Source organism: Protopterus annectens, chromosome 3.part1 (genome assembly GCF_019279795.1).
Source record: "Protopterus annectens isolate FY-2018-M chromosome 3.part1, PAN1.0, whole genome shotgun sequence".
In the NCBI taxonomy this organism is placed as follows: domain Eukaryota; kingdom Metazoa; phylum Chordata; order Ceratodontiformes; family Protopteridae; genus Protopterus; species Protopterus annectens.
This window is the reverse complement of record NC_056732.1, coordinates 56,093,703-56,120,415: the sequence shown is the minus strand read 5'-3', so window position 1 is coordinate 56,120,415 and position 26,713 is coordinate 56,093,703. Positions and strand designations below refer to the sequence as shown.

Genomic DNA, 26,713 nt, shown 5'->3' with positions numbered 1-26,713 from the left:
TGACATCCATAACTGCTTTAGAGAGAGGTGTGTTCTGAGTGGTTATATTATTCGCCATGCAGCCAGATTTAAGGTTCTGAGTTGGCTGTGCAGGATCTGATTGTTTTGTTGGGTTAGAAGATGAGGAATTTGAGGTAAAGTCCAGGCTGGGCCTTGAGACAAGCTCTTTAGGATTGGATACCAGTGCTGGCGTGGCCAGTCTGCGGCAATCAGAATCCTTTTTGGCTTCTCCTGTCTGATCTTTAGGAGTACCTTGGGGAGGAGAGGCAGTGGAGGAAAGGCATAAACTGTCAGGGTTTTCCAGCTGAATGATAGAGCATCCACCTTCCATGCTTGTGTGTGATGAGTCCTTGTGCAGAATCTCTGTAGTTGGCAGTTGTGAGGGTAGGCAAATAGATCTATGTCTGGGCATCCCCATTTCCTTGTTATCATGCTGAAGACTTGTGGATCTAGTTTCCACTCGTGAGGGTCCATGAGGTTTCTGCTTAGTTCGTCTGCCAGAGTATTTGTCTTTCCTGGCAGGAATTGTGCCTGCAGATGTACTTGATAGGTCAATGCTGTGTTCCACAAAGTCATGGCTTGCCTGCAGAGGGGGTAGGAATGTGTGACCCCTTGCTTGTTTATGTACCACATGACTGTAGTATTGTCCGTCTTTAGCAATAGTTGTCCTGGATGGAGTAGATCCTTGAAGACTGTCAGGGCATTCTGTACAGCTAGCATCTCTTTTTGATTGATATGAAGATGCATTTAGTTTGCGGGCCACGTGCCCTGAATACATTTTCCTACCATGTGTGCCCCCAGGCATAATCCGATGCATCTGTTGTTAGTGTCTGCCTGACTGTGGATAAAGTGACTGGCTGTCCCTTGTTGTGGTGACAGGCCAGTGCTCACCATCGAAACACTTGTTGCAGGCAGGGAATGAGAGTAATTATTGTTTCCAGGTTGTGGCAATGTTGAGTCCAAACACTTTTTAGATACCATTGTAGCTTCCTCATATGCAGTCTTGCATATGGAATTAGCAGGATGCAGGATGCCATGAAGCCCAAAGCCTGCAGAATTTTTCTTGCAGGTAGCTGGGTCTTTGTTGCCATCATTTGGAAGTAATGAGTCAGTTGCCTTTGTTTGTTTGGCGTGAGATAAGCCATCTGGGCAGTTGTATTTAAGCTTGCACCCAGGAATATTATCTCGAGAGGGCACTAGTTTTGATTTCTTTTCGTTTACTGTGTACCCTAGGCAAATTAGTAATCTTTTTACAAACGCCAGATGCTTTTGTAGAATGTCATTGCTCTCTGCTTGAATAAGGCAGTCGTCCAAGTAGGGATATATTTGAATTCCTTTTTGTCTGCAAAATGCAGTTACTGGTGCCAGGCATTTTGTGAAGACCCTGGGCGCAGTAGATAAGCCAAAGGGCAGTGCAGAGAATTGGTAGTGCATTGAGCCAGCTATGAATCTGAGGTAACTTCTGCAAGATTGTCTGATTGGGACATGCAGGTATGCCTCTGAGGTCCAAAGTAACGAGCCAAACCTTCTTGCCCAGCATGGGTAGAAGTTGCTGCAGTGTCAACATTTTGAATTTTGGAATGTCCAGGAAAGTATTTAGAGTAGACAGGTCCAGTATTGGTCTCCAGGCTTTGTCCTTTCTGGGTACCAAGAAAAGTCTTGAGTAAAATCCTTGCCCCTGCTCTTGCTGTGGTACTCTTTGAAAGGCCCTCACGTCCATGAGAGAAGAAATTTGCATTTGTGCCTCTGCCCATTGATTGTGTGGCAGGTCTGTCATACCTATTGCCCTTGGGAGGGTGTGAAAGTGGAACCTGTAACCCTGAGAAACAATATTCAGTACCCATTTGTCCTGGGTGATCATGTGCCAATTTTGTGAGGAAAGTGCTAGTTTTCCCCCTAAAGGTGCTGCCAAAAGGTAAGTGCTTGGCATTGGTAGTGGGAAGTCATTGGGACTGTTTCCTATATGGTTATGATTTGTCTTCTCTGCCTTTGGAGGCTAAAGCACCCCATTGTTTAGGCCTGTATGAGCCTTGGGGCTGAGATCTGCCTCTAGGGTGTCTGTATCTGCCTCTTTGTGGCCTGTCTGACACTGGAAAGGACCAATTTTTAGAAGGCCAGTTCCTGCTAAATCTGGGTGGCTGAACCTGTAAGAAATCCTTTACTGTCTGCATTGATTTTGCTTTATCCTCCATTTTCTTTAACACCTCTTCTGCCTTAACACCAAACAAAGTATCATGCTGTAATGGAGCATCCAATAATTTTGCTTTAACATGATCAGGTAGACTCTGTTCCCTTAACCAAGCATGCCTTCGAATGACAGAACCTGTAACTGCAGACCTGCAAGAAGCCTCTAGTGAATCAAAACCACATTGCAAAGTATGCTTTCCCACTTGTTCAGCTGCATGCAATAAATTCTGCATTTCCTTGTTTTCAGGACATTCCGAGTTTGTCAGCATTTTCTGTTTTAGCAAAGACATTAGGTATTACTGATATTTAAGCATGTGAAACTGGCAGTTTAAAGCCCTTACAGCTAAAGTAGCAGAGGTGTAAACTTTTTCCCCCATCTGTCCAGTGCTCTAGAATCCCTATCAGAGGGAAAGTACAGTTGTGTACACTTACCATAAATGTAGATGTTCGAGTGTCTTCACTGTTGCAGTCATTACTGTAGGGTTCTTCTTGCCAGCAGGCAGCCCTCGGTCGGCCAGAATCCCAAAGTCTGGGTCCGGCATCGGCTGTTCAGTCATGCTCCCTGACATCAGAGTGCCAGGAGTACAAAGCTGCCAGCCGACGCCATGTTCTCCAGTTTTCTTGCCCCAGATGTCAGGTGCCCAAAAATGAATGCTAATAGTAAAACAAAAATGTAACATACAACAAATCCCATACCCTGTAGCAAATACACCTCAGAAGAAGGGTGAAGTAGGAAACCACACTAATGAAAGTATAAGAGGGGACAGGAGGGTGGGTAACCCAGACTGCAACAGTGAAGACACTCGAACATCTACATTTATGGTAAGTGTACACAAATGTACTATGTTCATCGTGTTTCACTGTTGCAGTCATCCCTGTAGGGTTGAATCCCAAAGCTGAGATAAAGGGTGGTGGTCATAGAGTAGAAGGGGTGGCTAGAAGGCCCTGCAAGACTGCAGAAGCAAAGCCTGCCCTAGACTTAGAGTAAAGAGGGAGATTATAGTGCTTAGAGAAAGTATGCACTGAACTCCAAGTTGCAGCTTCCAAAATATCTTTGGTAGGTACTCCCCTGAGAAAGGCAGCTGAAGTAGCAGCAGCTCTGGTAGAGCGAGTCCTAATTTTTCCTGGGATTTGCTTTCCATAATGAGAGTAACAAAATCTGATTCCATGAGCAATCCATTTAGAAATGGCCTGTTTTGAAATAGCTTTGCCTTGGGAATTTGTTGCATAAGAAACAAACAGTTGCTCTGTTTTCCTGATATCCTTGGTTCTGTCCAGGTAAAAATGAAGCTGCCTGTGCACGTCCAAGGAATGCAAGATCCTTTCCCCCTTATTTTGTGGATTAGTGAAAAAAGTTGGCAGGTGAACAGTTTGATTTAAAGCCACTTTGGAAACCACTTTAGGCATGAAAGTAGGATTAGCCCTTAAGGACACCCTATCTTGATAAAAAATAATGTAAGGTTCCACAGCCATGAGTGCTTGCAACTCCGAGACTCTCCTGGCTGAAGTCAAAGCCAATAGGATAGCTGTCTTCCATGATAAATACTTAATATCAGATGGGGCAGCAGGCTCAAAGGGAGGCAGAGTGAGGCTTTTCCAGAACATAGTTGAGGTCCCAGGCAGGTATGGGTGGTGTCCTAGGGGGCCTTAAATTCTTTGCTCCTCTGAGATATTGTTTCAGAAGTGGATGCAAAAAGATTGGAGGATCTGTACTGTAATGTGCAGAGATAGCAGAGGCATGTATTTTAATGGAGGAGAAGGATAAACCCTTATGTAGCATGTCTGTCAGGTAATGTAAAATCAATGGGATATTAGGAATGAGAGGATCCGAATCCTGAGCATGCATCCAGGTGCAAAATCTCTTCCATTTACCTGCATAAGATTTTCTAGTGCTAGGCTGTCTGGCTTCTAAGATGACATCCATGACCTGTTTGGGAAGGGTAGAATTAATCATAGACCCTGAATACACCAGGCTGCCAGGGTGAGAGTTTTGACATGAGAGTGCAGAACCTGGCCCTGGTGTTGGGACAAAAGATTTGGAATCTGAGGTAAAATCCAAGAATGCTGCTGGGATAGATTCATCAGTGTTGAGTACCAAAATTGACGAGGCCAATTTGGGGCCAGTAAAATTATCTTGGGTTTGTCCTGCTTGATCTTTAATAGCACCCGTGGAAGAAGAGGTAGTGGAGGAAAGGCATACCCAGAGAGGTTCCTCCAACTGAATGAGACAGCATCCACTTTCCATTCTAGTTTGTGAAATGTCCTTGTGCAAAAAATCTGTAACTGGTGGTTGAGGGGGGATGCAAATAGATCTATGTCCGGGCAGCCCCAGGCTTCTGTAATCATCTTGAATATTTGGGTGTCTAGCATCCACTCGTGTGGGTCTGGTAGGTTTCTGCTCAGGCTGTCTGCCAGAATATTTTGTTTCCCTGGCAGGAACTGAGCTTGAAGATCCACTTTGCAAGCTAGAGCTGTGTTTCATAGAGTCATGGCTAGTCCACAAAGGGGGTAGGAGTGTGAACCCCCTTGCTTGTTTATGTACCACATAACTGGTGTTGTCTGTCTGTATCAGTAGTTGTCCTGGCTGTAGAAGATCCCTGAAAGCCAAGAGGGCATTCTGTACAGCTAGCATCTCTTTTAAATTGATATGTAGGTGCTTCTGATCCTCTGTCCAAAAACCTTGCAGGCCTTTCCCCTGCAAGTGGGCTCCCCATGCGTAATCCGAGGCATCCATGGTTAACACTTGGCTGGCTGGAGGCAGACTGAAGGCTTTCCCTTTGTTGTGAAGATATGCCATGGTCCACCAATGGAATTCCTTTTGTAGGCAAGGCAAGACAGCAATCTGTGTGTCTAGACTGTGGCAATGCTGGGACCATACACTTTTTAGGTACCATTGTATTTTTCTCATATGTAGTCTTGCATATGGTATGAGAAGGATGCAGGAGGCCAAGTAACCCAAAGCCTGCAGGAATTTCCTTGCAGTTAGCGGAGACATTAAAGCCGAGGTTTTGAAAGTGAAGCCAGCTGTAGTTGTTTTTCAGATGTCAGAAATGCCATCTGGGTTGTTGTGTTTAGAAGAGCACCCAGAAAAGTTATCTGTTGTGTGGGTGTCAAATTTGACTTTTTTATGTTCACAGTGAATCCCAGGTACTTGAATAGATTTTGAACAAATTCCAGGTGCTGGAGTAAGACATCCTTGCTGTCTGCTTGAATAAGGCAGTTGTCCAGATAAGGGTAAATTTGAATTCCCTTGAGTCTGCAATAAGCTAGTACTGGTGCCAGGCACTTGGTGAAGACTCTGGGCGCAGTGGACAAGCCAAAGGGCAGCGCAGAGAATTGGTAATGTTTCGAGCCGGCCTTGAACCTGAGGTATTTTCTGCACTCCTGTCTGATAGGGATGTGTAGGTAAGCCTCCTTTAAATCTAATGTCACCATCCATGCATTTTTGCTCAACATTGGCAGGAGCTGCTGCAGAGTAAGCATCTTGAACTTTGGTATCTCCAGGAAAGTATTTAAGACTGACAGATCCAGGATGGGTCTCCATGAATTTTGTTTTCTGGGAACTAGAAAGAGCCTTGAGTAAAAGCCTTGCCCCGTCTCTGATTGTGGAACCAGTTCTATGGCTCTCATAGCCATGAGGGATCCCACCTGGTTTAATGCCTCTGCCCAATGGTGTTTTGGTAGGTCTGGCCATCCGTTTGGTCTTGGCAAGGTATGAAAGTGGAATTTGTAACCTCTTGAAACTACATCCAGAACCCACTTGTCTTGGGTTATGCAAGTCCAATTTTGTTGAAAAAGAGAGTTTTCCTCCTAGAGGGGCTTCCAGGAGAGAAGTTCCTGGAGCCATGCAGGGGGAGTCATTGAGCCTGTTTTCTATAAGATTGAGGTCTGTCCTCTCCACCCCTGGGGGTGGAAGCACTCCACTGTCTAGGTCTGTAAGAGGTCTGTGCTTGGGCCCTCCCTCTGGAGCGCCTATATCTACCCCTCTGAGGCCTGTCCGAGCTGGGAAAGGACTCATTTTTAGTTGGCCAATTTCTGCTAAATCTTGGGGGCTGAACTTGTAAGAAATCCTTAACCGTTTGCATGGATTTTGCCTTATCCTCCATTTTCTTTATCACCTCATCAGCCTTAGACCCAAACAAAACATTATGCTGAACAGGAGCATCCAGTAACTTTGCTTTCACTTGATCAGGTAAGTTTTGCTCCTTTACCAAGCATGCCTTCTAATGACTGTGCCAGTGGCAGCCGCCCTGCTTGAAGCCTCCAAGGCATCAAAACCACAGTGTAAGCCATGCTTCCCCACTTGCTCAGTAGCATGCATCAAATCGTGTAATTCCTTACTGTCTGCACATGCAGAAATGGTAGCTTGCTTTTGTTTCATAACAGACAACAGAAATTGCTGATATTTTAGCATATGAAATTGACAATTTAAAGCCCTAATGGATAAAGTAGCAGAAGTGTACACTTTTTTGCCCCATCTCTCCAAAGCTCTAGAATCCTTATCTGACAGAATGGGGTTTTTAGCAGAGGCGGCCTTAACACCCTTAGGACCCTGAGAAATGGTTTCTGGGTCAGCAGCAGGATTTTTGTAAAGAAACTGGTGGGAGTCAGGGACCCTGTAATATCTGTCAGGCTTAGCAGGGGCTGGAGGAAAGGAGTCAGGAGTTAAATTAGCCTCAGAAAATACATCATCCACAATATCCAAAATAGGAGGAATAGCCAGGGGTCAGTGTTGGGGAAGAAGAAGGAAATCCCTAAGCCTTCTCTTAGATTCAGAGTACTCCTGTCCTTCCCAGTGAAAATGTTCCCTCATGTCATGTAAAGTTTCCCCAAAAGAAAAATCCTCAGGGGGAGAAGCTGATGGAATGGATTCCTCAGCAGTAGAATCCTCATAAGGAGGGAAAGTATATTCCTGTTCAGAGGAAGACACTGAAGAAATAGATGCCTGATCAGAGGATTCATAATCCAATTCTTGCCTTGGCCTTTTGTCTGGAGGGGGATGTGAACCCCTAATCATGGTCAGTAAGTCCTCCGCCATTTTAAGCAGCTGTTTCTGAGATTTGGGTACCAGATCAGAAGAGGCCTGGGTTGGAGTCTTTGATTTAGAAGGAGTCTTTGCCTTTGTCTTTGGCTTTGCCTTTATCAGAAGCTGTGTAGGCCTGAAAACCCCCTCGGAAGCCGGTACCTGCACAGCGGCTCCGGACCTATCCGAGGGAGCATTGTCCGAAGGTCCTGCAGCTGGAGTACTCAAAGGCCTAGTTGGCTCCTCGTGGGAGTCCATTTCGGCAATCGGTTCTGAAATGGCCGACGACAGGGGCTGCGAAAGCGCCTCACTGACGACGGCCGAACCTGTAGCTGGCTCTGCTTGTAAACCGTCATCTGATTTGGACCTCGGAGGCCTGTCCTTATCCTTGCGTCATTTGTGAACTCCGGTAGTCGGAAGCGTGTCCGACGACATATTATAATTAAATCGCCTGCCAAAGTAGCAAAAAGCAAAATCGTACCACCGCTTAATAGTACGTTGGTTAAATCTAGCACAAAACCGACAACTAGCTACGTCGTGGTCAGGGCCTAAACAAGGAATACAGTAAGAGTGGAAATCCTTATGAGGTATTTGCTTCCCACAAGAAATACAATTATTAACTTTTTCTGACATCGGACTGGAGCAAGAAAAAAGTTTCCCCAATGGGGTACTTAGCTTTGAGAAGAAGAAGGAAGTCTTCGGAATGAAGCACGAAAAAATATCAGGAGTCAGCCGACTGGCACTTGTGAACTGCTTCCACTGCACGGCAAGAAAGACTGGAGAACATGGGATCAGCTGGCAGCTTTGTACTCCTGGCACTCTGACGTCAGGAAGCATGACTGAACAGCCGACGCCGGACCCAGACTTTGGGATTCTGGCCGACCGAGGGCTGCCTGCCGGCAGGAAGAACCCTACAGTGATGACTACAACAGTGAAACATGATGAACATCAGGGTTTTTTGCAGTGGAAGCCTTGACCCCTTTGGGACCCTGAGATATAGTTTCTGGATCAGCAGCAGGGATTTTATAAAGAAATGTATGTGAGTCTGGAACCCTGTAGTACCTATCTGGCTTAAATGGTGCAGGGGGTAAAGAATCAGGAGACAGACTGGACTCAGAAAATACATCATCTACAATGTCTAGCACAGGAGGGATAGCAAGAGGTTTGTGTTCAGGCAATAAAAGAAAGTCTCTGAATCTTTTCTTGGATTTTGAAAAATCCTGGCTCTCCCAGTGGAAATGCTCCTTCATGGTGTCCAGGGTTTCCCCAAAAGAGTAGTCCTCAGGAGGAGAGGCTGAAGGGATAGATTCTTCAGCATCAGAGTCCACATAGGGAGGAAGAGAATATTCCTGTTCTGAAGAGGAATCAGAAGAAATAGAAACCTGGTCAGAGGAGTCATAGGCAGTGTCTTGCCTAGGCCTTTTAGTAGGAGGAGGATGGGAACCCCTGATCAAAGTAATTAGGTCCTTGGTCATTTTATGCATCTGTTTCTTAGGCATGGATGACTGTCCAGGAGAATGCTGTACTTGTTTCTTTGTCTTTAAAGGTGTTTTAGACTTTGCCCTGGCTGCTGAAGTGGTCTTGATAGTAAGCTGTGTAGGTCTGAAAACACCCTCAGAAGCCGATGCCTGCTCAGCGTCTCCATACCCATCTGAAGAAATAGTTTCCGTAGGCCCAATACCTTGAGTTTCCAGAGGCCTAGTTGTCTCCACATGGGAGTTGGAGGTGGCCTGTGGCTCTGAGGTAGCGGGTGTCAGGGGCTGCGAAAGAGCTTCACTGAGAACTGGCGAACCGGCGAATGGCCTAGAAGAGGCTTCGTCGTCGGTTTTGGACCTCGGATGCCTGTACTTTTCTTTTTCCTTGCGCTTTTTATGAACTCCGGTCGTCAGTTGTTCCGACGGCATCATATGGTTAAACCTTCGGCCAAAGTAATGTAAAGCAAAACTGAACTGACGCTTAATAGTGCGTTGGTTAAATCTAGCACAAAACTGACAACTAGCAACGTCGTGGTCAGGGCCTAGGCAAGGAATACAGTAAGAATGAAAATCCTTATGAGGTATTTGTTTCCCACAAGAAATACAATTGTTAACTTTTTCTGACATTGGTCTGGAGCAAGAAAAAGTTTCCCCAATGGAGTACTTAGCTTTACTGAAGACTTCGGATCTGAAATTCAATTTCGAAAATCTCAGGAGTCGGCCGACCGGCACTTCCGAACTGCTTTTGCTTCGGGCACCGTGCAGCAAGAAAGACTAAAGAAAATGGCATTGGCTGCATCTTATATACTCCTGGCGCACTGACGTCAGGGAAGAGGCGACAGCAACCGATGCCTGAACAGGACTTTGGAATTCAGGCCGACTGCGGGTAGCCTGCCAGCAGGATAACCCATGTGTAATGACTGCAACAGTGAAACATGATGAACATCAGGAAAACCTGCACTACACAAAGCAGATTTTTCCTGACAAGATGAAATTGCAGCAAAAACATTTGTCATTCTTTCAGAATTTGTCAGACAATTCAAAATTCTAAAAATTTACGTTGCAGAAGCATGCACTTTTTACTCAAAATTTTCATTTATTTTAACATGCAAAAGGGTTAAGATTAGAATTATCAAAATGCTTGGAAGCAGCTGGACTGACAAAAGTTAAAGCTGCTTTGTCAGGTCTGGGTGAACGTATGGGAAGCTGAAAGACTGAGGAACTTCGCACACTATCTGCTTTCTTAGGTGTAAGCAGGCTGGCCATCAAGGAAACCACAAGCTGTGACAAACACATCCTCCAGTGCAGCACTGGAAAGATGGCAGGAGGTTCTGGGAATTTCAGTTGTAATAGTTCACAGTATTTTTTAAGGACCGGAGAAACGTCAGTGTTCTCAAACTGAAAGCATTGGCACATTCTAGAAATAGTCTCAGGAAATGTAAAGCCTTCACAGGAGATTCAAATACCATACTTCCTCTGAATCTGAATCAGAAACTTGAGGAAAAAAACGTGCATCTGTTCCCATCACATTGTCCTATATATTCCACATCTTCAACCTCTTCAGGGAACGAGGAATCCTTTTTCCTTTTACCATTAGCTACCTTAAAGGAAAGGTCAACAGCCTGCACAAGACCACAAGCCAAGCAAAGTAAATTACTCCCATCCAGAGAAACTGACAAGGAAAGTTAAATCCTTAGTTTTCAGTCTCCTTTTTACAGGAAGGTTGGGGTAAACAAACTTAGTATTGCCAGCAACAATTTCCTGAGGGAAAATTCTGGCTAAGCAGGGTAGCATTCCCTACCCCTTCTCCCACGACCAACAAAAGTGGCTTTCCCGTGTCCACTGAGCAGATATCAAGAATCACATGACTAAGCCCAGTCCACGGTGGCTGTATGGACATCACCAGAGGGATCTGAGGAAAAATATAAGTGGTCTGAGGAACCATCTTTGGCCACGGCAGAGTCACCCACCTGCAGCTGTGGCAAATTTCCATTCTGCTGTGGTGGCAAAGGTTGCTTAGTTATCTTTTGCTTTTTGTGGCTGTAAGGTTTGATGGCAGGACCGAAAGTTTGTTCTATGATTGAGCCAAAAATGGTGCTCGTTTCCAGGAGAGGCTTAGCAGTAATCAGGAAAGTAGAAAAAAGTCACTTTTCCCACAAAAAGCACTTTAAACACTTCCCCACCCCAGAAGGTAAAATGAAGACAGTTTCACCACAAAAGTAGTGTTTAACAATGTTTTACCACAAAAGTAAAAAGGTGTGTCCCATTTAAAAGTACATAAAAGTACAGTAACAGTCAATAAAATTAGTTTTCCATATCTTTAAAGTAGTAGCTATTTTTTATTTTATTTATTTATTTTTTTACAAAAACTTTGTTTATACAACTAAAAGTAAGGTGGAAGGTGTTTAAACCCAGCCACTGAGGATGCACAAGCCAGTGCATTTCTTTGTGCTGGTCCCAAGCCCGGATAAATGGGGAGGGTTGCGACAGGAAGGGCATCCGGCATAAAATTTTGCCAAATCATACATGCAGACAAAAGTACACATATACATACCGGATCGGTCAAGGTCCGGGTTAACAACGACCGCCACCAGTACTGCTGGCCAACAGGGTGCTGGCGGAAATTGGGCTACTGTTGGCCGAAGGAGGAGAAGAGGCAGAAGGCATGGCCGAAAGCAGGTAAAGGCTAGGACTGTGATAGTGAGGGTCGGAACTTTGAATGTTGGCAGTATGACTGGTATAGGGAGAGAGCTAGCTGATATGATGGACAGAAGGAAAGTTGGTATATTGTGTGTGCAAGAGACCAGATGGAAGGGGAGCAAGGCTAGGTGTATCGGAGGGAGGTTCAAATTGTTTTATCATGGTGTGGATGGGAGGAGAAATGGCATAGGCATTATCCTGAAGGAACAGTATGCTAAGAGTGTTCTGGTGGTGAAAAGAGTATCGGATAGAGTGATGTTTATGAAGCTGGAAATTGATGGTGTAATGATGAATGTTGTTAGTGTATATGCTCCACAAGTTGGGTGTGTGATGGATGAGAAAGAAAAATTTTGGAGTGAGTTGGATGAAGTGGTGATGACTGTACCCAAGGGTGAGAGACTGGTGAATGGAGCAGATTTCAATGGGCATGTTGGTGAAGGGAACAGAGGGGATGAGGAAGTGATGGGTAGGTATGGTGTTAAACAAAGGAATGCAGAAGTTCAGATGGTAGTGGATTTTGCGAAAAAGATGTACATGGCTGTGTTGAACACGTATTTTAACAAGAGGGAGGAGCATAGGGTGACATACAAGAGTGGAGGAAGATGCAAACAGGTGGATTATATCTTATGTAGAAGGGGCAGTCTGAAGGAGTTTGGAGACTGTAAAGTGGTGGCAAGGGAAAGTGTAGTTAGGCAGCATAGGATGGTGGTTTGTAGGATGACATTGGTGATCAAGAAGAGGAGGATGAGTGTGGGGGCAGCACCAAGGATCAAATGGTGGAAATTGAAAATTGGTAATTGTGAGGTGAGGTGATGTTCAGGGAAGAGTTAAGACAGGCACTGGGTGGCAGTGAAGAGTTACCGAATAGCTGGGTAACTACAGCAGAGCTAGTAAGAGAGATGGCAAGAAAGGTGCTTGGTGTGACATCTGGAAAGAGGAAGGAGGACAAGGAGACCTGGTGGTGGAATGTAGTAGTACAGGAGAGTATACAGAGAAAGAGGTTGGCGAAGAAGAAGTGGGATTGTCAGAGAGATGAAGAAAGTAGACAGGAGTGTAAGGAGATGAGGTGCATGGCAAAGAGAGAGGTGGCAAAGGCTAAGGATAAGGTGTATGAAGAGTTGTATGAAAGGTTGGACACTAAGGAGGGAGAAAAGGACCTGTACCGACTGGCTAGACAGAGGGACCGAGCTAGTAAAGATGTGCAGCAGGTAAGGGTGATAAAGGATAATGAGGGAAACATACTCACAAGCGAGGAGAGTGTGTTGAGCAGATGGAAAGAGTACTTTGAGGGGCTGACGAATGAAGAGAATGAGAGGGAGAGAAGGTTGGAAGAAGTGCGGATAGTGAATCATGAAGAACGGAAAGGCTGTTGGTCCAGATGACATACCCGTGGAAGCATGGAGGTGTTTAGGTGAAATGGCAGTGGAGTTTTTAACTAGATTGTTTAATGAAATCTTGGAAAGTGAGAGGATGCCTGAGGAATGGAGAAAAAGTGTTTTGGTACCAATTTTTAAGAATAAGAGTGATGTGCAGAGCTGTAGTAACTACAGAGGGATTAAATTAATCAGTCACAGCATGAAGCTATGGGAAAGAATAGTGGAAACTAGGTTAAGAAGGGATGTGATGATTAGTGATCAGCATTATGGTTTCATGAAAGGAAAGAGCACTACAGATGCGATGTTTGCTTTGAGAGTGTTGATGGAGAAGTACAGAGAATGTCAGAAGGAGTTGCATTGTGTCTTTGTGGATTTAGTGAAAGCATATGACAGAGTGCCTAGAGAGGAGTTGTGGTATTGTATGAGGAAGTTGGGAGTGTCAGAGAGTGGTACACGATATGTACAAGGATAGTGTGACAGCAGTGAGGTCTGCGGTGGGAGTGACGGATGCGTTTAAGGTGGAGGTGGGATTACATCAAGGTTCAGCTCTGAGCCTTTTTTTATTTGTAATGGTGACACACAGGTTGACAGACGAGATCAGACAGGAGTCCCCGTGGACTATGATGTTTGCAGATGACATTGTGATCTGTAGTGAGAGTAGGGAACAGGTAGAGGAGACCCTGGAGAGGTGGAGATATGCTCTAGAGAGAAGAGGAATGAAGGTCAGCAGGACTAAGACAGAATATATGTGTGTGAATGACAGGGAGGATAGAGGAATGGTGAGGATGCAGGGAGTAGAGGTGGCGAAGGTGGATGAGTTTAAATACTTGGGATCAACAGTTCAAAGTAGTAATGGGGAGTGTGAAAGAGGTGAAGAAGAGAGTACAGGCAGGATGGAGTGGGTGGAGAAGAGTGTCAGGAGTGATTTGTGACAGACTAGTACCAGTAAGAGTGAAAGGGAAGGTCTACAAGAGGGTAGTGAGACCAGCTATGTTACATGGGTTGGAGACAGTGGCACTGACAAAAAGGCAGGAGTCCGAGCTTGACGTGGCAGAGTTGAAGATGTTAAGATTTGCACTGGGTGTGATGAGGATGGACAGGATTAGGAATAAGTATATTAGAGGGTCAGCCCAGGTTGGAAGGTTTGGAGACAAAGCCAGAGAGGCAAGATTAAGCTAGTTTAGACATGTGCTGAGGAGGGATGCAGAGTATATTGGGAAAAAGATGCTAAGGATGAAGCTGCCAGGTAACAGGAAAAGAGGAAGGCCTAAGATAAGGTTTATGGATGTGGTGAGAGAGGACATGCAGGTGGTTGGTGTGACAGAGCAAGATGCAGAGGACAGGAAGACATGGAAACAGTTGATCTGCTGTGGCGACCCCTGACGGGAGCAGCCGAAAGAAGAAGAAGTGAGACAGCATTAGTGGTCAACCCTCGAAAGCCCGCAGAGGAGCACTCTTCTCGGCGGCATGAAAGTCCTGAAGAGTTTGGTGCCGAGACCTATCTTTTAGTCAGCTCAGATTGAGCTGGCTAATGGTTTGGGTGCGTAGAAGGTGCCCTGAAGCTTTGGAAGCTGCCCACCTGTTATACCCTATGGAGGATACAACCCATATAGCTTAGGTTTCTGCAGCAGTGATCAATATGAAAAACATCAGTCTGATCTTGGGAGTCATTACTGCATCTTCAACATGGCTGCAAGGTATCCAAGGTACACCAAATACTTCTATTAAGCTCCTTGGCTTTCTTTTCTGCTGCTCTAGCACTTTCCTTTAGAAAAGTGGGCTTTGTTACTATGAGAAGCAGAGTCCCCTTCTGCTTGTTGACTCACTCTTTGTCGTCTAAACTTTTTTTTTCTCTCCTTTTTCTGATCAGCATCTTAACATGTCCACAGGACCTTCTGAGGCCTCCTTGTGGACAGAAATGATCAACCCTAAGCCAGTTTCATGGTATAAAGAGATAGTGGCCTGACAGTGAAAAGATGGCTTTGGATCAATAAATGGTCCTGGCACTGGAGAAGCTGAACGAAGACAGTAAAAGAATGAAAGGGCTTATATTAGGGTGGGGAGCAGGGACACATTTCTAGAAATGTAGGCTCCATTTCACCTCCTTGGTAGAACAGGAAAGCCAACAGTGAAAATGACCTAAAGGGAGGAGGGGGGAATTTGTGGCCATACATCACTCCTGGAAGAGACTAACAGTCCATGCAAAGCACTGTGCTTGTCCAACCCCAGGGGCATATGTTGGGAAGATTTAGGGTTAATACAGAAAGCTAAACACTACACCCCAAAATGACAGCATCCCTCCTACTGCTTTGGACTGTAGGGAATGGAGGGATATGAGGCCTGATGGTCAAATGTAGGGCTGATGGAAATGACCAGCAATAAAGAATGTTAAACTGTGCCTCAGTGACGATAATCCTTCAGGGAGATCTCCACAACCAGTAACCAATTAAATGCCCAGATTAAAGGCCCTATCAGGGAGTCCCTTGATGGAGCTAAAAGGGGCCTTGTCATGTAAAGCCTTTGTCACAATGACCAGCAAACTGTTAAAAACTCTGGGTGCACAGCAGAGAGATCAAATGACAGTGCTTACTACAGGAAATTATTCCAATCCATAGTTGATGAATAACCCTCTATGTCGACCCAACATGCTGACTAGTCAGTGATAATATCCCGGGCACTCTATGGCAGCAGGGACAGGACCCATTGACGAATCACCATTCAGAACTACAAGTAATGGATATTGCTCATTTTAGTTGAGATCCAGATTGGGACAGAAGTCTCCCAACTCGGCTGGGATGTAATAAGATGCCGGATGAACAAACCCTAACCTCACTGCTAACATGGGACAGACTATATACCACTGCTGTAAAGCAAAGTATGGCTTTGTTTCAAGAGCTCTTTGGAGACCTTAAGCATCCCAAGATGTGGCCAAATGTGACCAAATCAAAACTCCAAAAATTCAAAAAAACACTCCCCAATGACCAGTACTAAATAACAGAATTGTGATTGCTTGTCCGGAAGAGTCACCTTTATGGCCAGTCTGGCTGCCACCATCATGCTGTCAGGATCACGTGATACTTAATTAGCTTTCCTTGGTCTGTGGAAAGGCTTCTTCTTGAGCAGTTGGCTAAGCCTAGAAAAGAAAAAGTGGAGGGGCAAAAGGGGACTCGCAGAGGTCCTGCCCAAGATGACATCTACAAGATCATATCATGATGGACTACCTCAGGTTCTGATTATGGAAGAAGAGCCTCAGTCAGGCCATCATGAAGAGGTACATATGCGAGAAGCTTCTGTTCTAGTCATAGTATCAGCATAATGCGACCTGGGCATCACACAGCACAGATCTAGCATTCAGTGGCACACCTGTCAAAAGCGGCACAAAGTCTGCACTGGGCCTAGTGCTGGCAACATGCCACATCCTACAACTGTGTACTCAAGTCTCGCAACATACCAGACATCTGTCTGAAATCTATGGCCTGAACCAGGGGGTCTAGTACAGGAGAACTCAGAAGATCCTCCTCCTCAACATGAGTCAACAGGCCTTGCTAGAGCTGAATTGAGATCTGGGGAGAATAATTCTCAGACCACACTGCAATCACTCTGCTACAGCCAAGCAGATCAAAGGATTAGGCTGATTTACTGGATGTGGTCAGGCAATCAATGGGGGAAGGGGTGGCACAGCCTAAATATGGCAGGCTAAATTGTATACCCTTTGTGTCCTTATCATTTGCTGAAACAGAGCAGTGGTGTGAGCTCAAGCCCTTGTTAGTTGAGGACAAGGTCACTCCACTTTGGGAACAGGGGGTTGTTTAAGGAGCAGACTTGCCTCCAGGGGACATGACCAGGGCTTCCCCTCTGTATGCTTTTGCTTGTGATGGTATTTAAATAAAGAGATTGGCCTGCAGGCAGAATTCATCTGCTAATCTCCACTTCAGGAATCTTCTACCACCAGCATCATCCTGGTAAAGAGGTAGGCATGGCATTCTTCTCTCCGATAGCTGTGAGTGGCTGGGATGAATCTCTGGCATTTACAGCACTGTTTCACATCATGCGCCTCTTCTAGGGACAGAGAGGTCAATATTACTGTAGGTCTTGCCTTATTATTTAGCAACCCAACACACACTCTGAAGGCTTGCTGTTTCCAACATTGAACAAGGGAAAGTTGCTCAGGAGCTACGGACTATTTCATGTTGAACTACCTTTTATCAAGGCATGTGTCAACATGTACGTACCCCTCGGAGTAGAAGCATCTAACAAGAAAATGCTGAAATGAACTGAAACAAAGGCTGAACCCAAAGACCAAGTAAAAGAAACCCAGATATTAGCCCAAGAAACTACAATACTGGGGTGACACTGTCACAGCAGGTATAAAAAGGGAAGACCTTTCCATGGAAATTGCTTGCAGTAAGAATGATTTAACATCTGAAAGTTCAAATGAGAGATTAATATTTGCTGTTCAAATAATTTTATTTTACGGCGTGCAATGCATTAGAAAAATGAGAAGGAAGAGGAATTATGAAGGACATCCTTTATACAATGGCATTGTCTCTGGTACCTGATGTTGCAGTGGTAGCTCTTGTACTGAATGCCCTAACCTAAACTTGTTGAGAGGCTGCACTGTCAGACAGTGTAATCTTACAGCTGGTGCCTGCTACAAGACCCTTCTACAAATATCCGTTTAAAACCATTTGTTTGCATAATCTCAGCAATGCCTAGAATTTCCTACAGCACATTAATAGTGACAATTAAACCTTACCAGACACTGCATTTCTTCATTATGGATCAGCAATCCAGCAGTTGAGCATTCGGTCTCTCCATTTGTTATCCCAGGCTCTGCGGCTAGCAAATCCAGAGTTCTTACAGTGTGGACATAATGATCTTTCTTCAAGTGGAAAGCAGCTTCTAATACTAAAATAGAGTCCTCCGTCTGCTCCTTCAACTAAGAAAGAAAAAAAAAAGCTCAACAAGACTTGAATTCAATTTAAGTTGCTATTTTCTACATGAGCCACTACCTACCACAATTAATTTATTTTAATTGACAGTTTTACGTTACTTGAGTTTCTTTAACAGACCACCGGAAAAGCAGCACAAATATTTACTGTTAAAGAATGCATGCAGGTATGAATGGCTGTGTGTCACTTCCAATCAAACAGCTTCTGTGGAGACAATTTAAAAGGTATGACTCTGTAATGTCAACCTGACCACTGGAAAAAAAAAAAAAAAAAAAAAAGAGGTACTAAGTGGTTAAATGTCTATAGCACAAGCATTCCATGTTTACAAACAAATTTGGAAACAAGAACTATGAAACACTAGGAAATTAACATGTGAAACAAGCTGATAAGTAAAATATACATGCTTCCCTAACATAAAATGTTGATCTAATCTTCCCCTGCATACACCTGCACCTCTTTTAATGTGGGCTAGTTTGCAAACCAGTGAGCAAACTTTGCAGTGCACCATTTTAATTAAGTTAGGCAAGACGGTACAATCTAACTGCACATCACTCAACCTTCTACAGAATGCCAAACACACTGTTCTTGGCAAGTGTGGCAGAAGGAGTGAGACAGCAGGAGAGAGAGAGAGAGAGAGACCCACACACACACCCATAAACCCACATGCAGAGAGAGAGAGAGAGAATTTACACAATGAAGCCTTCAAACAGGACACACTACAGTGATGAGGATTTCATCTTTAGAGAATCTTTATTCACCAACAAAAAGGCAACTATTTAGGTGGCACACTAGCCAATGGAAAAGTGGGGTACTCAATCGCGCCAGTGGAGACCTGGGCTCAGGAGAAATGTCGGCACTCAAAATGACAAGTCCTGACGTGCTGGGGAAAAAAAGATAGAAGATACAAGAGAAGAGTGAATACAGAAAATCACTCTTTTCTTTAAAATGTCTTCTTTTATGGAGGGGTGCAAGCCCCACCCTCAACATATACATATATATACATATATACATATATATATATATATATATATATATATATATATATACACACACACACACACACACACACACACACACACACACACACACACACACACACACACACACACATACACAAATAGGGTTCCTATTAAATGATCGAACATTAGCAATAGCGAACGCTCATTTGTCAAACCCAAGTGCACTAAACCACAGAATATCAAAGGAATGGATCAGCAAATGTTTTCCCAGGGAAAAATTTGCTGGGCCATTCTCTATACTTTGCTGTTTTCTTTACTGTGGTGCAATCTCGGAGTTGGTATATTTAAGGTTGAGGGGGTGTGGGGGGCAAAGCCCCCACTTTATGTTGCCTGCACAATTTTTTTTGGTGGATCACAGAATTTTTTCCCTGGGAAAAAATTCACTGGATCCACTCCTTTTACATTTTGTGGTTTTCTGCATTTGGATTCGATAACAGATTGTTCGCTATTACTAGCGTTCGATCATATAACATGAACCACACACACACACACACACACATATATATATATATATATATATATATATATATATATACACACACACACACATACATACATACACATACCAAGATCACCTTACCTTGGAGGATAAGGAATATTCCAAGAGATGGCAATCATAGATTTATTTTATGCAAGTTTGGATTTTCTGCAATTTTGCTGCCACATTATGGGACTCGCTAATGCTGGCTCCAACCTTTTGCCAGAAAGGGTCACCAAAATGACCAGCCAATGGAAGGCAGGATATACTAACATGCTGATGGCACTCATGGCTGGTACACGTTCAGTGGTGTCCTAGTCAAGCAGTCAGCTGGTGTGAGAATATATCAGACAAGCCTCTTATATTAGGGAGAACACATACTCTCACATACATGCTTTCTGTAATTTCAGTTTAGTGGCCTCAGCAGGAAAAGCTGAAGTGGGCAAGATGCGCCCCTCTTCATCCTCCAAGGAGTTTCCTGCATCATAGCAACTAAAAGTGAGCTATAATGAAGGTGGGCAGAATGGCTAAATGCAGTGTGGACTGCCACCATGTCCAGGGAGTGTCCTAATTGCTAATAAAGAATCCTCACTAATAAAGTGATCACATAGTAACATAAATGAGGGGGGCTAAAAGGACTGACTATTGATTAAGTTAAGGTAGCCAATGTAGATAATTTGGTACAAATATACAACTTCAGCAAACATTAACATGATACATGGCATGGCTTTTCTAAACATTTCTCCCTTTAAGCTGTAGAGACCATAAAAGTAAAGAACTCACCACTTTCAAAATACTGTCTGTTAACTCCTTCTCTTGCTGCATTTGGGTTATTCTAAGAAAAATAAATAAAAAAAATTATTATGTAACCAAACTGTAAGATAAACATAAGTCTGATTTCCCATAATGAAACGCACATTGTACAACTATTGTCTAACAGAGAAAATACTATTATCATCCTGTTTCCTGCAAAGGATTCCACTGCAGTGATGATTTGTGCAGCCATAACAAAGTTCTATATCAATCCAGGAAATGCAATACATGCCAATGTTCTGAACAAAGCGGCTACCCATTCAAAAGTTAAAAGATGATTTCTTTAGAAGACTAGAAATGCAGTGTTCGCTTGAAGACCTTCTGTAGACATACATTCCACAAGTAAAGGGAAAAGTGTCAGTACCCTTACAGGTACAAAGGGAGAAAAAAAAGTAAACCAGAAAACATCTGTTGTAAGAAGGGGATGCGAATCATATCATTACAGGAGTTAAAAAAAAACAATGTAGGCAGGCATTATGCATGTAATAAGTTACGTAATGGAAAAAAACTGCATCATAAATTCCTTGATAAACCTGGCTTTATTAGATCTGCACCAAACAGTCTAATCATGATTCAAAACACCAAAAACAGATTTGGAATAAACAGCTCGCTAAAAGCTGGAAATGCAGGCACAAAAACTGTATTTAAAGAAAAATTCCCTTATATCCTTTTAAGATCACTGTTCATAATTTTAAAATCGAAACCTTTTATGTATACATAAAATGACGAGTGCTTTTGTCTTTTAACATGTTCGGATGAAGTTTTTTAAAAACGGGAAGTTCTCATCATTTTATGTATAAATAAAAGGATTTGATTTTAAATGTATGAGACGTGATTTTAAAAGGATTTAATGGAATTTTACTTTAAGTACAATTTTGGTGCCTGTACTTCCACCTTTCAGCGAGATGTTTGTTCCAAGTTTATCAGATTTGCAATCGCTATCCAAATAGAAGAAGAGCAAAGGAGCCAGGGCCACATCCAATACAAGGATGCAACAGTACTGTTAAAAAAAAGTACATTTTTGCTTTTAAAATGTCTGATTTCCTACACTGTGTGCAGTGAGACTAACGCTTGCAGAAGAGGCTTCCTGCTCGGTGAGTGTACAATAAGTACACGCATGTGACATTTTAAAGGCAGACTTAAAAGTGGGAAAGTGATTTGAAAGTCGTATCCTTTAAGTTTTGCAGCCAAGATTTGAAAGTTGGTAGCCTAGTATTAATGTGATTACACTTTGCAACCAAGCAACAAATCACAAGTTAGTCTATGCAATTAGGTTTTTGCAGCTGAGCTGGTATGCTTAAGAGGTGTGTGTGTCTGTGTGTGTGTGTGTGTGTGTGTGTGTGTGTGTGCGTGCATGTGAGAGAGAGAAATGCCCCAGTTAGAGGCATTAACTAGTTAAACGACTTACTCAGAATTAAACCCTGCACCTTAAATCAGGAGGACAAGACTCTTCATCTTCCATACCAGCTGCTAGGCTTCATTCAATGATTTTGCCTCATTTATGCCCTGCCCTTGAGTAGGTGACTTAACCACACAGTGCTTCTGAGGAACTGGAACATTGTGCTAGGCTCCTCAATGGTCACCTGGACTGCAACTTTAGTAACCACACATGGCCCAGAGTATTTGTGGTATAAATGAATGAAATTGATTGTAGTAAACAGGAACATCATCATTTGAGTCATGTTCTTTGGATGTGATCATTGGTTTCCTTGTTCTATTGAATGCTGACAGCATATTTAATGGTGAATACATTTTGACAGCTTGAAGTTTATACATTTATTGTGAAGATTTTAATTATGAGTACATTTTAATTTAGCTTGTTTTTTGCAGGCACAAAGGTGTGAAATACAGAGTGTTTGGTCTACAACAGCTCGTCGAGCGATTAGTAAGGCTATGAGCTGTTAAACTGCTGTAGTACATGGTTGGATTCTTTCAGCCTTCATTTGCATTTTATGTGACACTATCAAGTTACATCATGAGACTTACGAAAAGAGCCAGTGGGCTGTCTCAGGTCGCTACCAAATGCATTGCAAATTTATTTTTTGAATTCCTACACCCTTGACATAGACGTTAATTAGTACTTCACTCTATGCTACTTGAGCAGGAATATCACCACACACCTTGTAGTTTAATGGATCTACAGATGCATTTTCACTAAATATGAGTTTCAAGGGAAGAGAAATTTATATTTTATGCAAGTCTGTTCTCAAGGTGAGAGTTTATTTTTAAGAAAATGTATTTTTTTTCTGAAAAATTTGAAATAAGTTTTAAATGAAATCCAAATCTCTGCAATAACTGTAAAAAAAATAAAGAGAAATAATATGTACACTGACAGGTCTGAATAGTGTTTATGGTAACTGGGGAAAGACTGCCAAGTAATGGGATATTGGTATGGCTGGTGCAGGCCTGATTCATTTGTCCATAATCTGGCTTTGATTACTCTGGAGGTATATTCAACAACAACACAGCATCATTAGCCATTTTTCAAATAGGTCAGAGTGACTCCAGATGGGATAGCCACTCCTGATGAAAGAAGACATAAGGTGGTCAAAAATGAGATGCAGGTGTCCTGAGAGCATGTAACCTCCCAAAAATTATTTTTGTATGACTTACCAGTTGTTGAACAAAAACTGGAGTATTTATATTGTCTAACTATTTTGCTTTATTCACTGCACTAAACTTTGAATTAAATCATTAATAGGCCTGGATTGTGTAATGTAGTCTAAACATGCAGCATTTTAGTAATATATTATTTTGCAATACATTCTTTACAGCCATCAGCAACTGCAAAGAGGGTTGCCATTTGTCAGTTCACGTAGGCTGCATTTACCCAAAGTGATGATGACAACAGTCTGATCTTTAGCATCCATTATGTAATCATTGTTGCATATTACTGTGATACATTGTTGCATATTACTGTGATACATTGTTGCATATTACTGTGATACATTGTTGCATATTATTACTGTGATGCAGTTGTCTCTACAAGATCAGATTGTAAAGGATTTCAGCATTTAGTTAAAAACTGTTAGACTGGCAGTTAGCACAGAGAATTAAAACTCCAACTTGTTCCTGTGACAAAGGTGCAGGGTTTGAATCTTTCTACCTTCATTTACCTCCTGTATGACACTGAGCAAGTCACTTAATTAGACAGTGCTTTGGAGAAAAAGGAAATTTGGGTTAAGCTCTTTAATGGTCTCCTGGACTGCATGCCAAATAATTATGAACCTACCGGCATTTGTCAGCCATTCCCTATTACAGAGATGATCTAGTTCATGACTTTTTTTTTTTTTTTTTTTTTTTTTAACAAGAAGCCTCTTTACTGAAATATCACTTATAACATAGGCAATCATACATTTATATAAATGAAAACAAACCACATTAACGTATTTTCAGTTGCAAACATTATACATCACATAAAATCTTCTATATAGGCACTGTCAACTAAACATTGCATAGCTCATTTAATTGACGATTCCCTTAAACCTCATTCCTCCCCCAAAACATTATTCTGCATGCACTGTTCCCACATTTCCCATTTTTTCTGTGCATCTACTCCTACACTTTTCTAAAAGCCCCACTTCCAATTCTTTTATCTCTGTGACTATATTCAATACTTCCAGAACGGTTGGTTTAGACCTAGATTTCCATTTTCTAGTAATTGCTTTTTTAGCAGCCACTAGAATTAAACTTAACAAGGCCTTACTATGTCTAGGAAATTCCCCTTCTGTATCATAGCTCAAAAATCAATTCTTTAGTTAAACCAACTTGCTTACCCAGTATTTCTGACACAGTACTCTGCAGGGGAAATTTTTAATGTCTGCCAACACATTACATTTCCAAAAAATATGTTTCCAATTACCACTTTCTTCCCCATCACACCTCCAACATTTGCAATCTACCTGAGTAAAAATTCTTTGGAGTCTGACTGGGGTATAAAAAAAGAAAAAGTATGCAAACACTTCCAAGCAAATATGCTAAATCTGACAGACTTTGTTGCATATTTAGGAGGCATACATATGTCCTCCCATTGTTTCCTTGTTCATGAAATTGTATGGCAATATCACCAAACACTATTTTTTTTAATGCAACACTTGCAATTTGTTCTTCAAGCGCATCAGGTCTGTAGAAGAAGCACCAAAATACAAAGTTGCTTGCCACCACTTAACGTATTATTATTCAGATGACTTTTAGTTCGGCAGAGGTTGTTCATACTGACTTAGCATATGCTATCAGCTGGTTAACACTTCTTATGCTCTCAAATACTCTTCTGTTAAAACTGTGCTACACATAGCTGGATCTTGCGGTTTGATGGTAGTGATCTTTATGCAGTTTCATGTAATCCATCCAAAGTTATCAATACAGTACAATGTGACTTATTTACTCATAATAACAAGGGGCATACATAGTCAGCAAAATCTGCTGGTGGGAGTGGGGGTCTGTCTCTGTGGATTAAGGTACCTTATGCTCTTTTCATCTGCTTATTCATGATCTTTAATTTGGCTTTTCAGGACGAGTGAGCATGTGTGAGTGAATTAAGATGGAATACTTTGTTATCTGTCTATATATCCTTTGTAGACCGTATTAGTCCAACTAGGCTACTAGCCTCATTTGGGGGAGACTCAAGGTGGTATTTAACACTACTGGAAATTTGGCGAGAGCATTGGGGAACCTACTCATCACTGCTGCAAGTGGAACGCATTTTGCACAAGCACTTCCTGTTTCTGTTCCAGGCACAGAGGCAGATGAAGAGAGAAGGAGATAACAGAATGGTGAGAGAAATGGAAAAGTCGTCGATATCAACACCAGAGAATGCGTGCAGGATTCTGAGCAGATGTTTCAACGAAATCTGTTTGACGGAGATGAGTCATCAAATAATGGATGTATAATTATAATCTCCAGCCGGCAGGGTTGCGGGATGATTTACTTAAAGAAATGGTGATGCAGGGTGAGACAGAAAATGAAGGACGTGTTTCCTAGGATGACATTATGAGCAAAATACAAAAGGATGATGCAGAGACAATCCTGAACAACAGTGGTGAGGTGGAAAGGAAAACATATGCAGAGAAAGTAAAAGAAGGCAAAAGGGAAGTAGAAGAAAAAAAGCAGAAGAAAATGAAAAAACGGAAGTACAAGTATTCAAAGTAAAGAAGACAAATGGACAGATTTGAAGTGTGGGACAATTTAATAACTCCTTTGGGTGTAAAAGCATATTATAATTATTATTATTATTATTATTATTAACAAAGCTACTTTTTGTGACATTAAATTAGAAACTGTTTTTTTAATGGAAAATTTTCTTGGAGAATTTGAAAAAAAGAAAGACTGTAAGCCATGGAAACTTTACGTGATAAAAGCATTTAACAGGGAAACAAAACAGAAAATTCATGTAAAATTTCAAATAGAGGTGGAAAGAGAGACTTTGAAAGGGCGTTTGAAAACTTTATGTAAGTATGTAAGTATGTAACAGACATTGCAAAAGTTTATGACAAAAGGATTTATGGATTGCAATAGTGTGTTAAAAATAGAAACAGAAAAATTATACATATACCAAGCATAAATGTGAAGGGGTTAGCGGCATTGTAAAATACTGGGCAAAACATTTTTTGTTCAGAAAAGGAGGACGTCTGATAAATAACCGTGATAAAAGAAAATGTCATATTTGTGGGGAAATGGGACATGCTGCAAAAAAATGTGAACTGAAATGTTATACATGTAACAAAACTCAACATTTATGGATGGATTGTAAAAATGAAAACAACAGTAAAAAGAATGAGAATAAAATAAGCGAAGGGAAAGAATTTTAGAAGTAGTAGAAACAGAATAAAAATTAGACGAGAAAAATAATAAAAGAGGACACTGAAGAAGGTTCAGAAATAAGTGAAAAAGAAAAATTGGCAGAGAGTAAAAGAACAAAGAATGCTGTTGGTAAAAGGGTAAGTGGCAGAAAAAGAAAGTTTAACAGGACAAGTATAAAAACAAAAAAAAGAAAGGAAATGGATGAAAAAAATATACACACCTAATGGTTGGGCCTTGGTATAATGGTTAAGGTGTCTGACTCACAGACACAAGGTGCAGTGTTTGATTCTCACCTTTGGGAGGGAAACTGACTAGGTTTAGAATGGCCCATTAAGGCAGTTAGCCTAGTAATTAGCTTTGAACCTATGAAACCATGACCCTAAGGAAAAGGAAAAATAAAAAATTTAGAATGCTTTCTGTAATAATCTATAATAACTGTTTAGTAAATGTGAATATGATTACGAATACAATAAGAAGAATATTGATTTTGGAGTGGTCTAATACATGTGATGTAGATGTAATTACAGTTGAAGACAAAAGATTTTTAACAAACAAAAAAGATTATAGAGAAACTATAAGCAGGAAAGATAACCTGGAAATTGGGAAACAAGAGATGTTCTGGAATAGCCATATTCTGTAGAATATAGTAAAGACATTAGATGTAACTTCAGCAAAAAGGGGAAGATTAACCATTGTAAATTTAAAATGAACAAGTATATAGAATTATAGCATTATATGCTTATACTAAATGTAAAAAAGGAAATCTTATTTCATCAGATCTTAGACTATGTAGTGATAAAAATAATAACAGGTAAGTGCAACTGTCATTTAAGAGGCAAACATAAAAAGAAAGGAAATGATATAAGAAAAATGTCAGAAAAGTTATAAGAT

General features: G+C 42.0%; 1 protein-coding gene across 1 annotated transcript in view; it reads right to left on the bottom strand.

Moving 5' to 3' along the window:
* LOC122797631 (integrator complex subunit 8-like) overlaps positions 1-26,713 on the bottom strand; it is a 165,956-nt gene that overhangs the window by 8,594 nt on the left and 130,649 nt on the right. Inside the window, exons 6-7 of the mRNA XM_044066175.1 lie at positions 19,994-20,045; positions 17,518-17,700 (exon numbers count right to left, since the gene is read on the bottom strand). Coding sequence (XP_043922110.1) covers positions 17,518-17,700; positions 19,994-20,045 — 235 coding nt within the window. The remainder of the gene's footprint in view (positions 1-17,517; positions 17,701-19,993; positions 20,046-26,713) is intronic.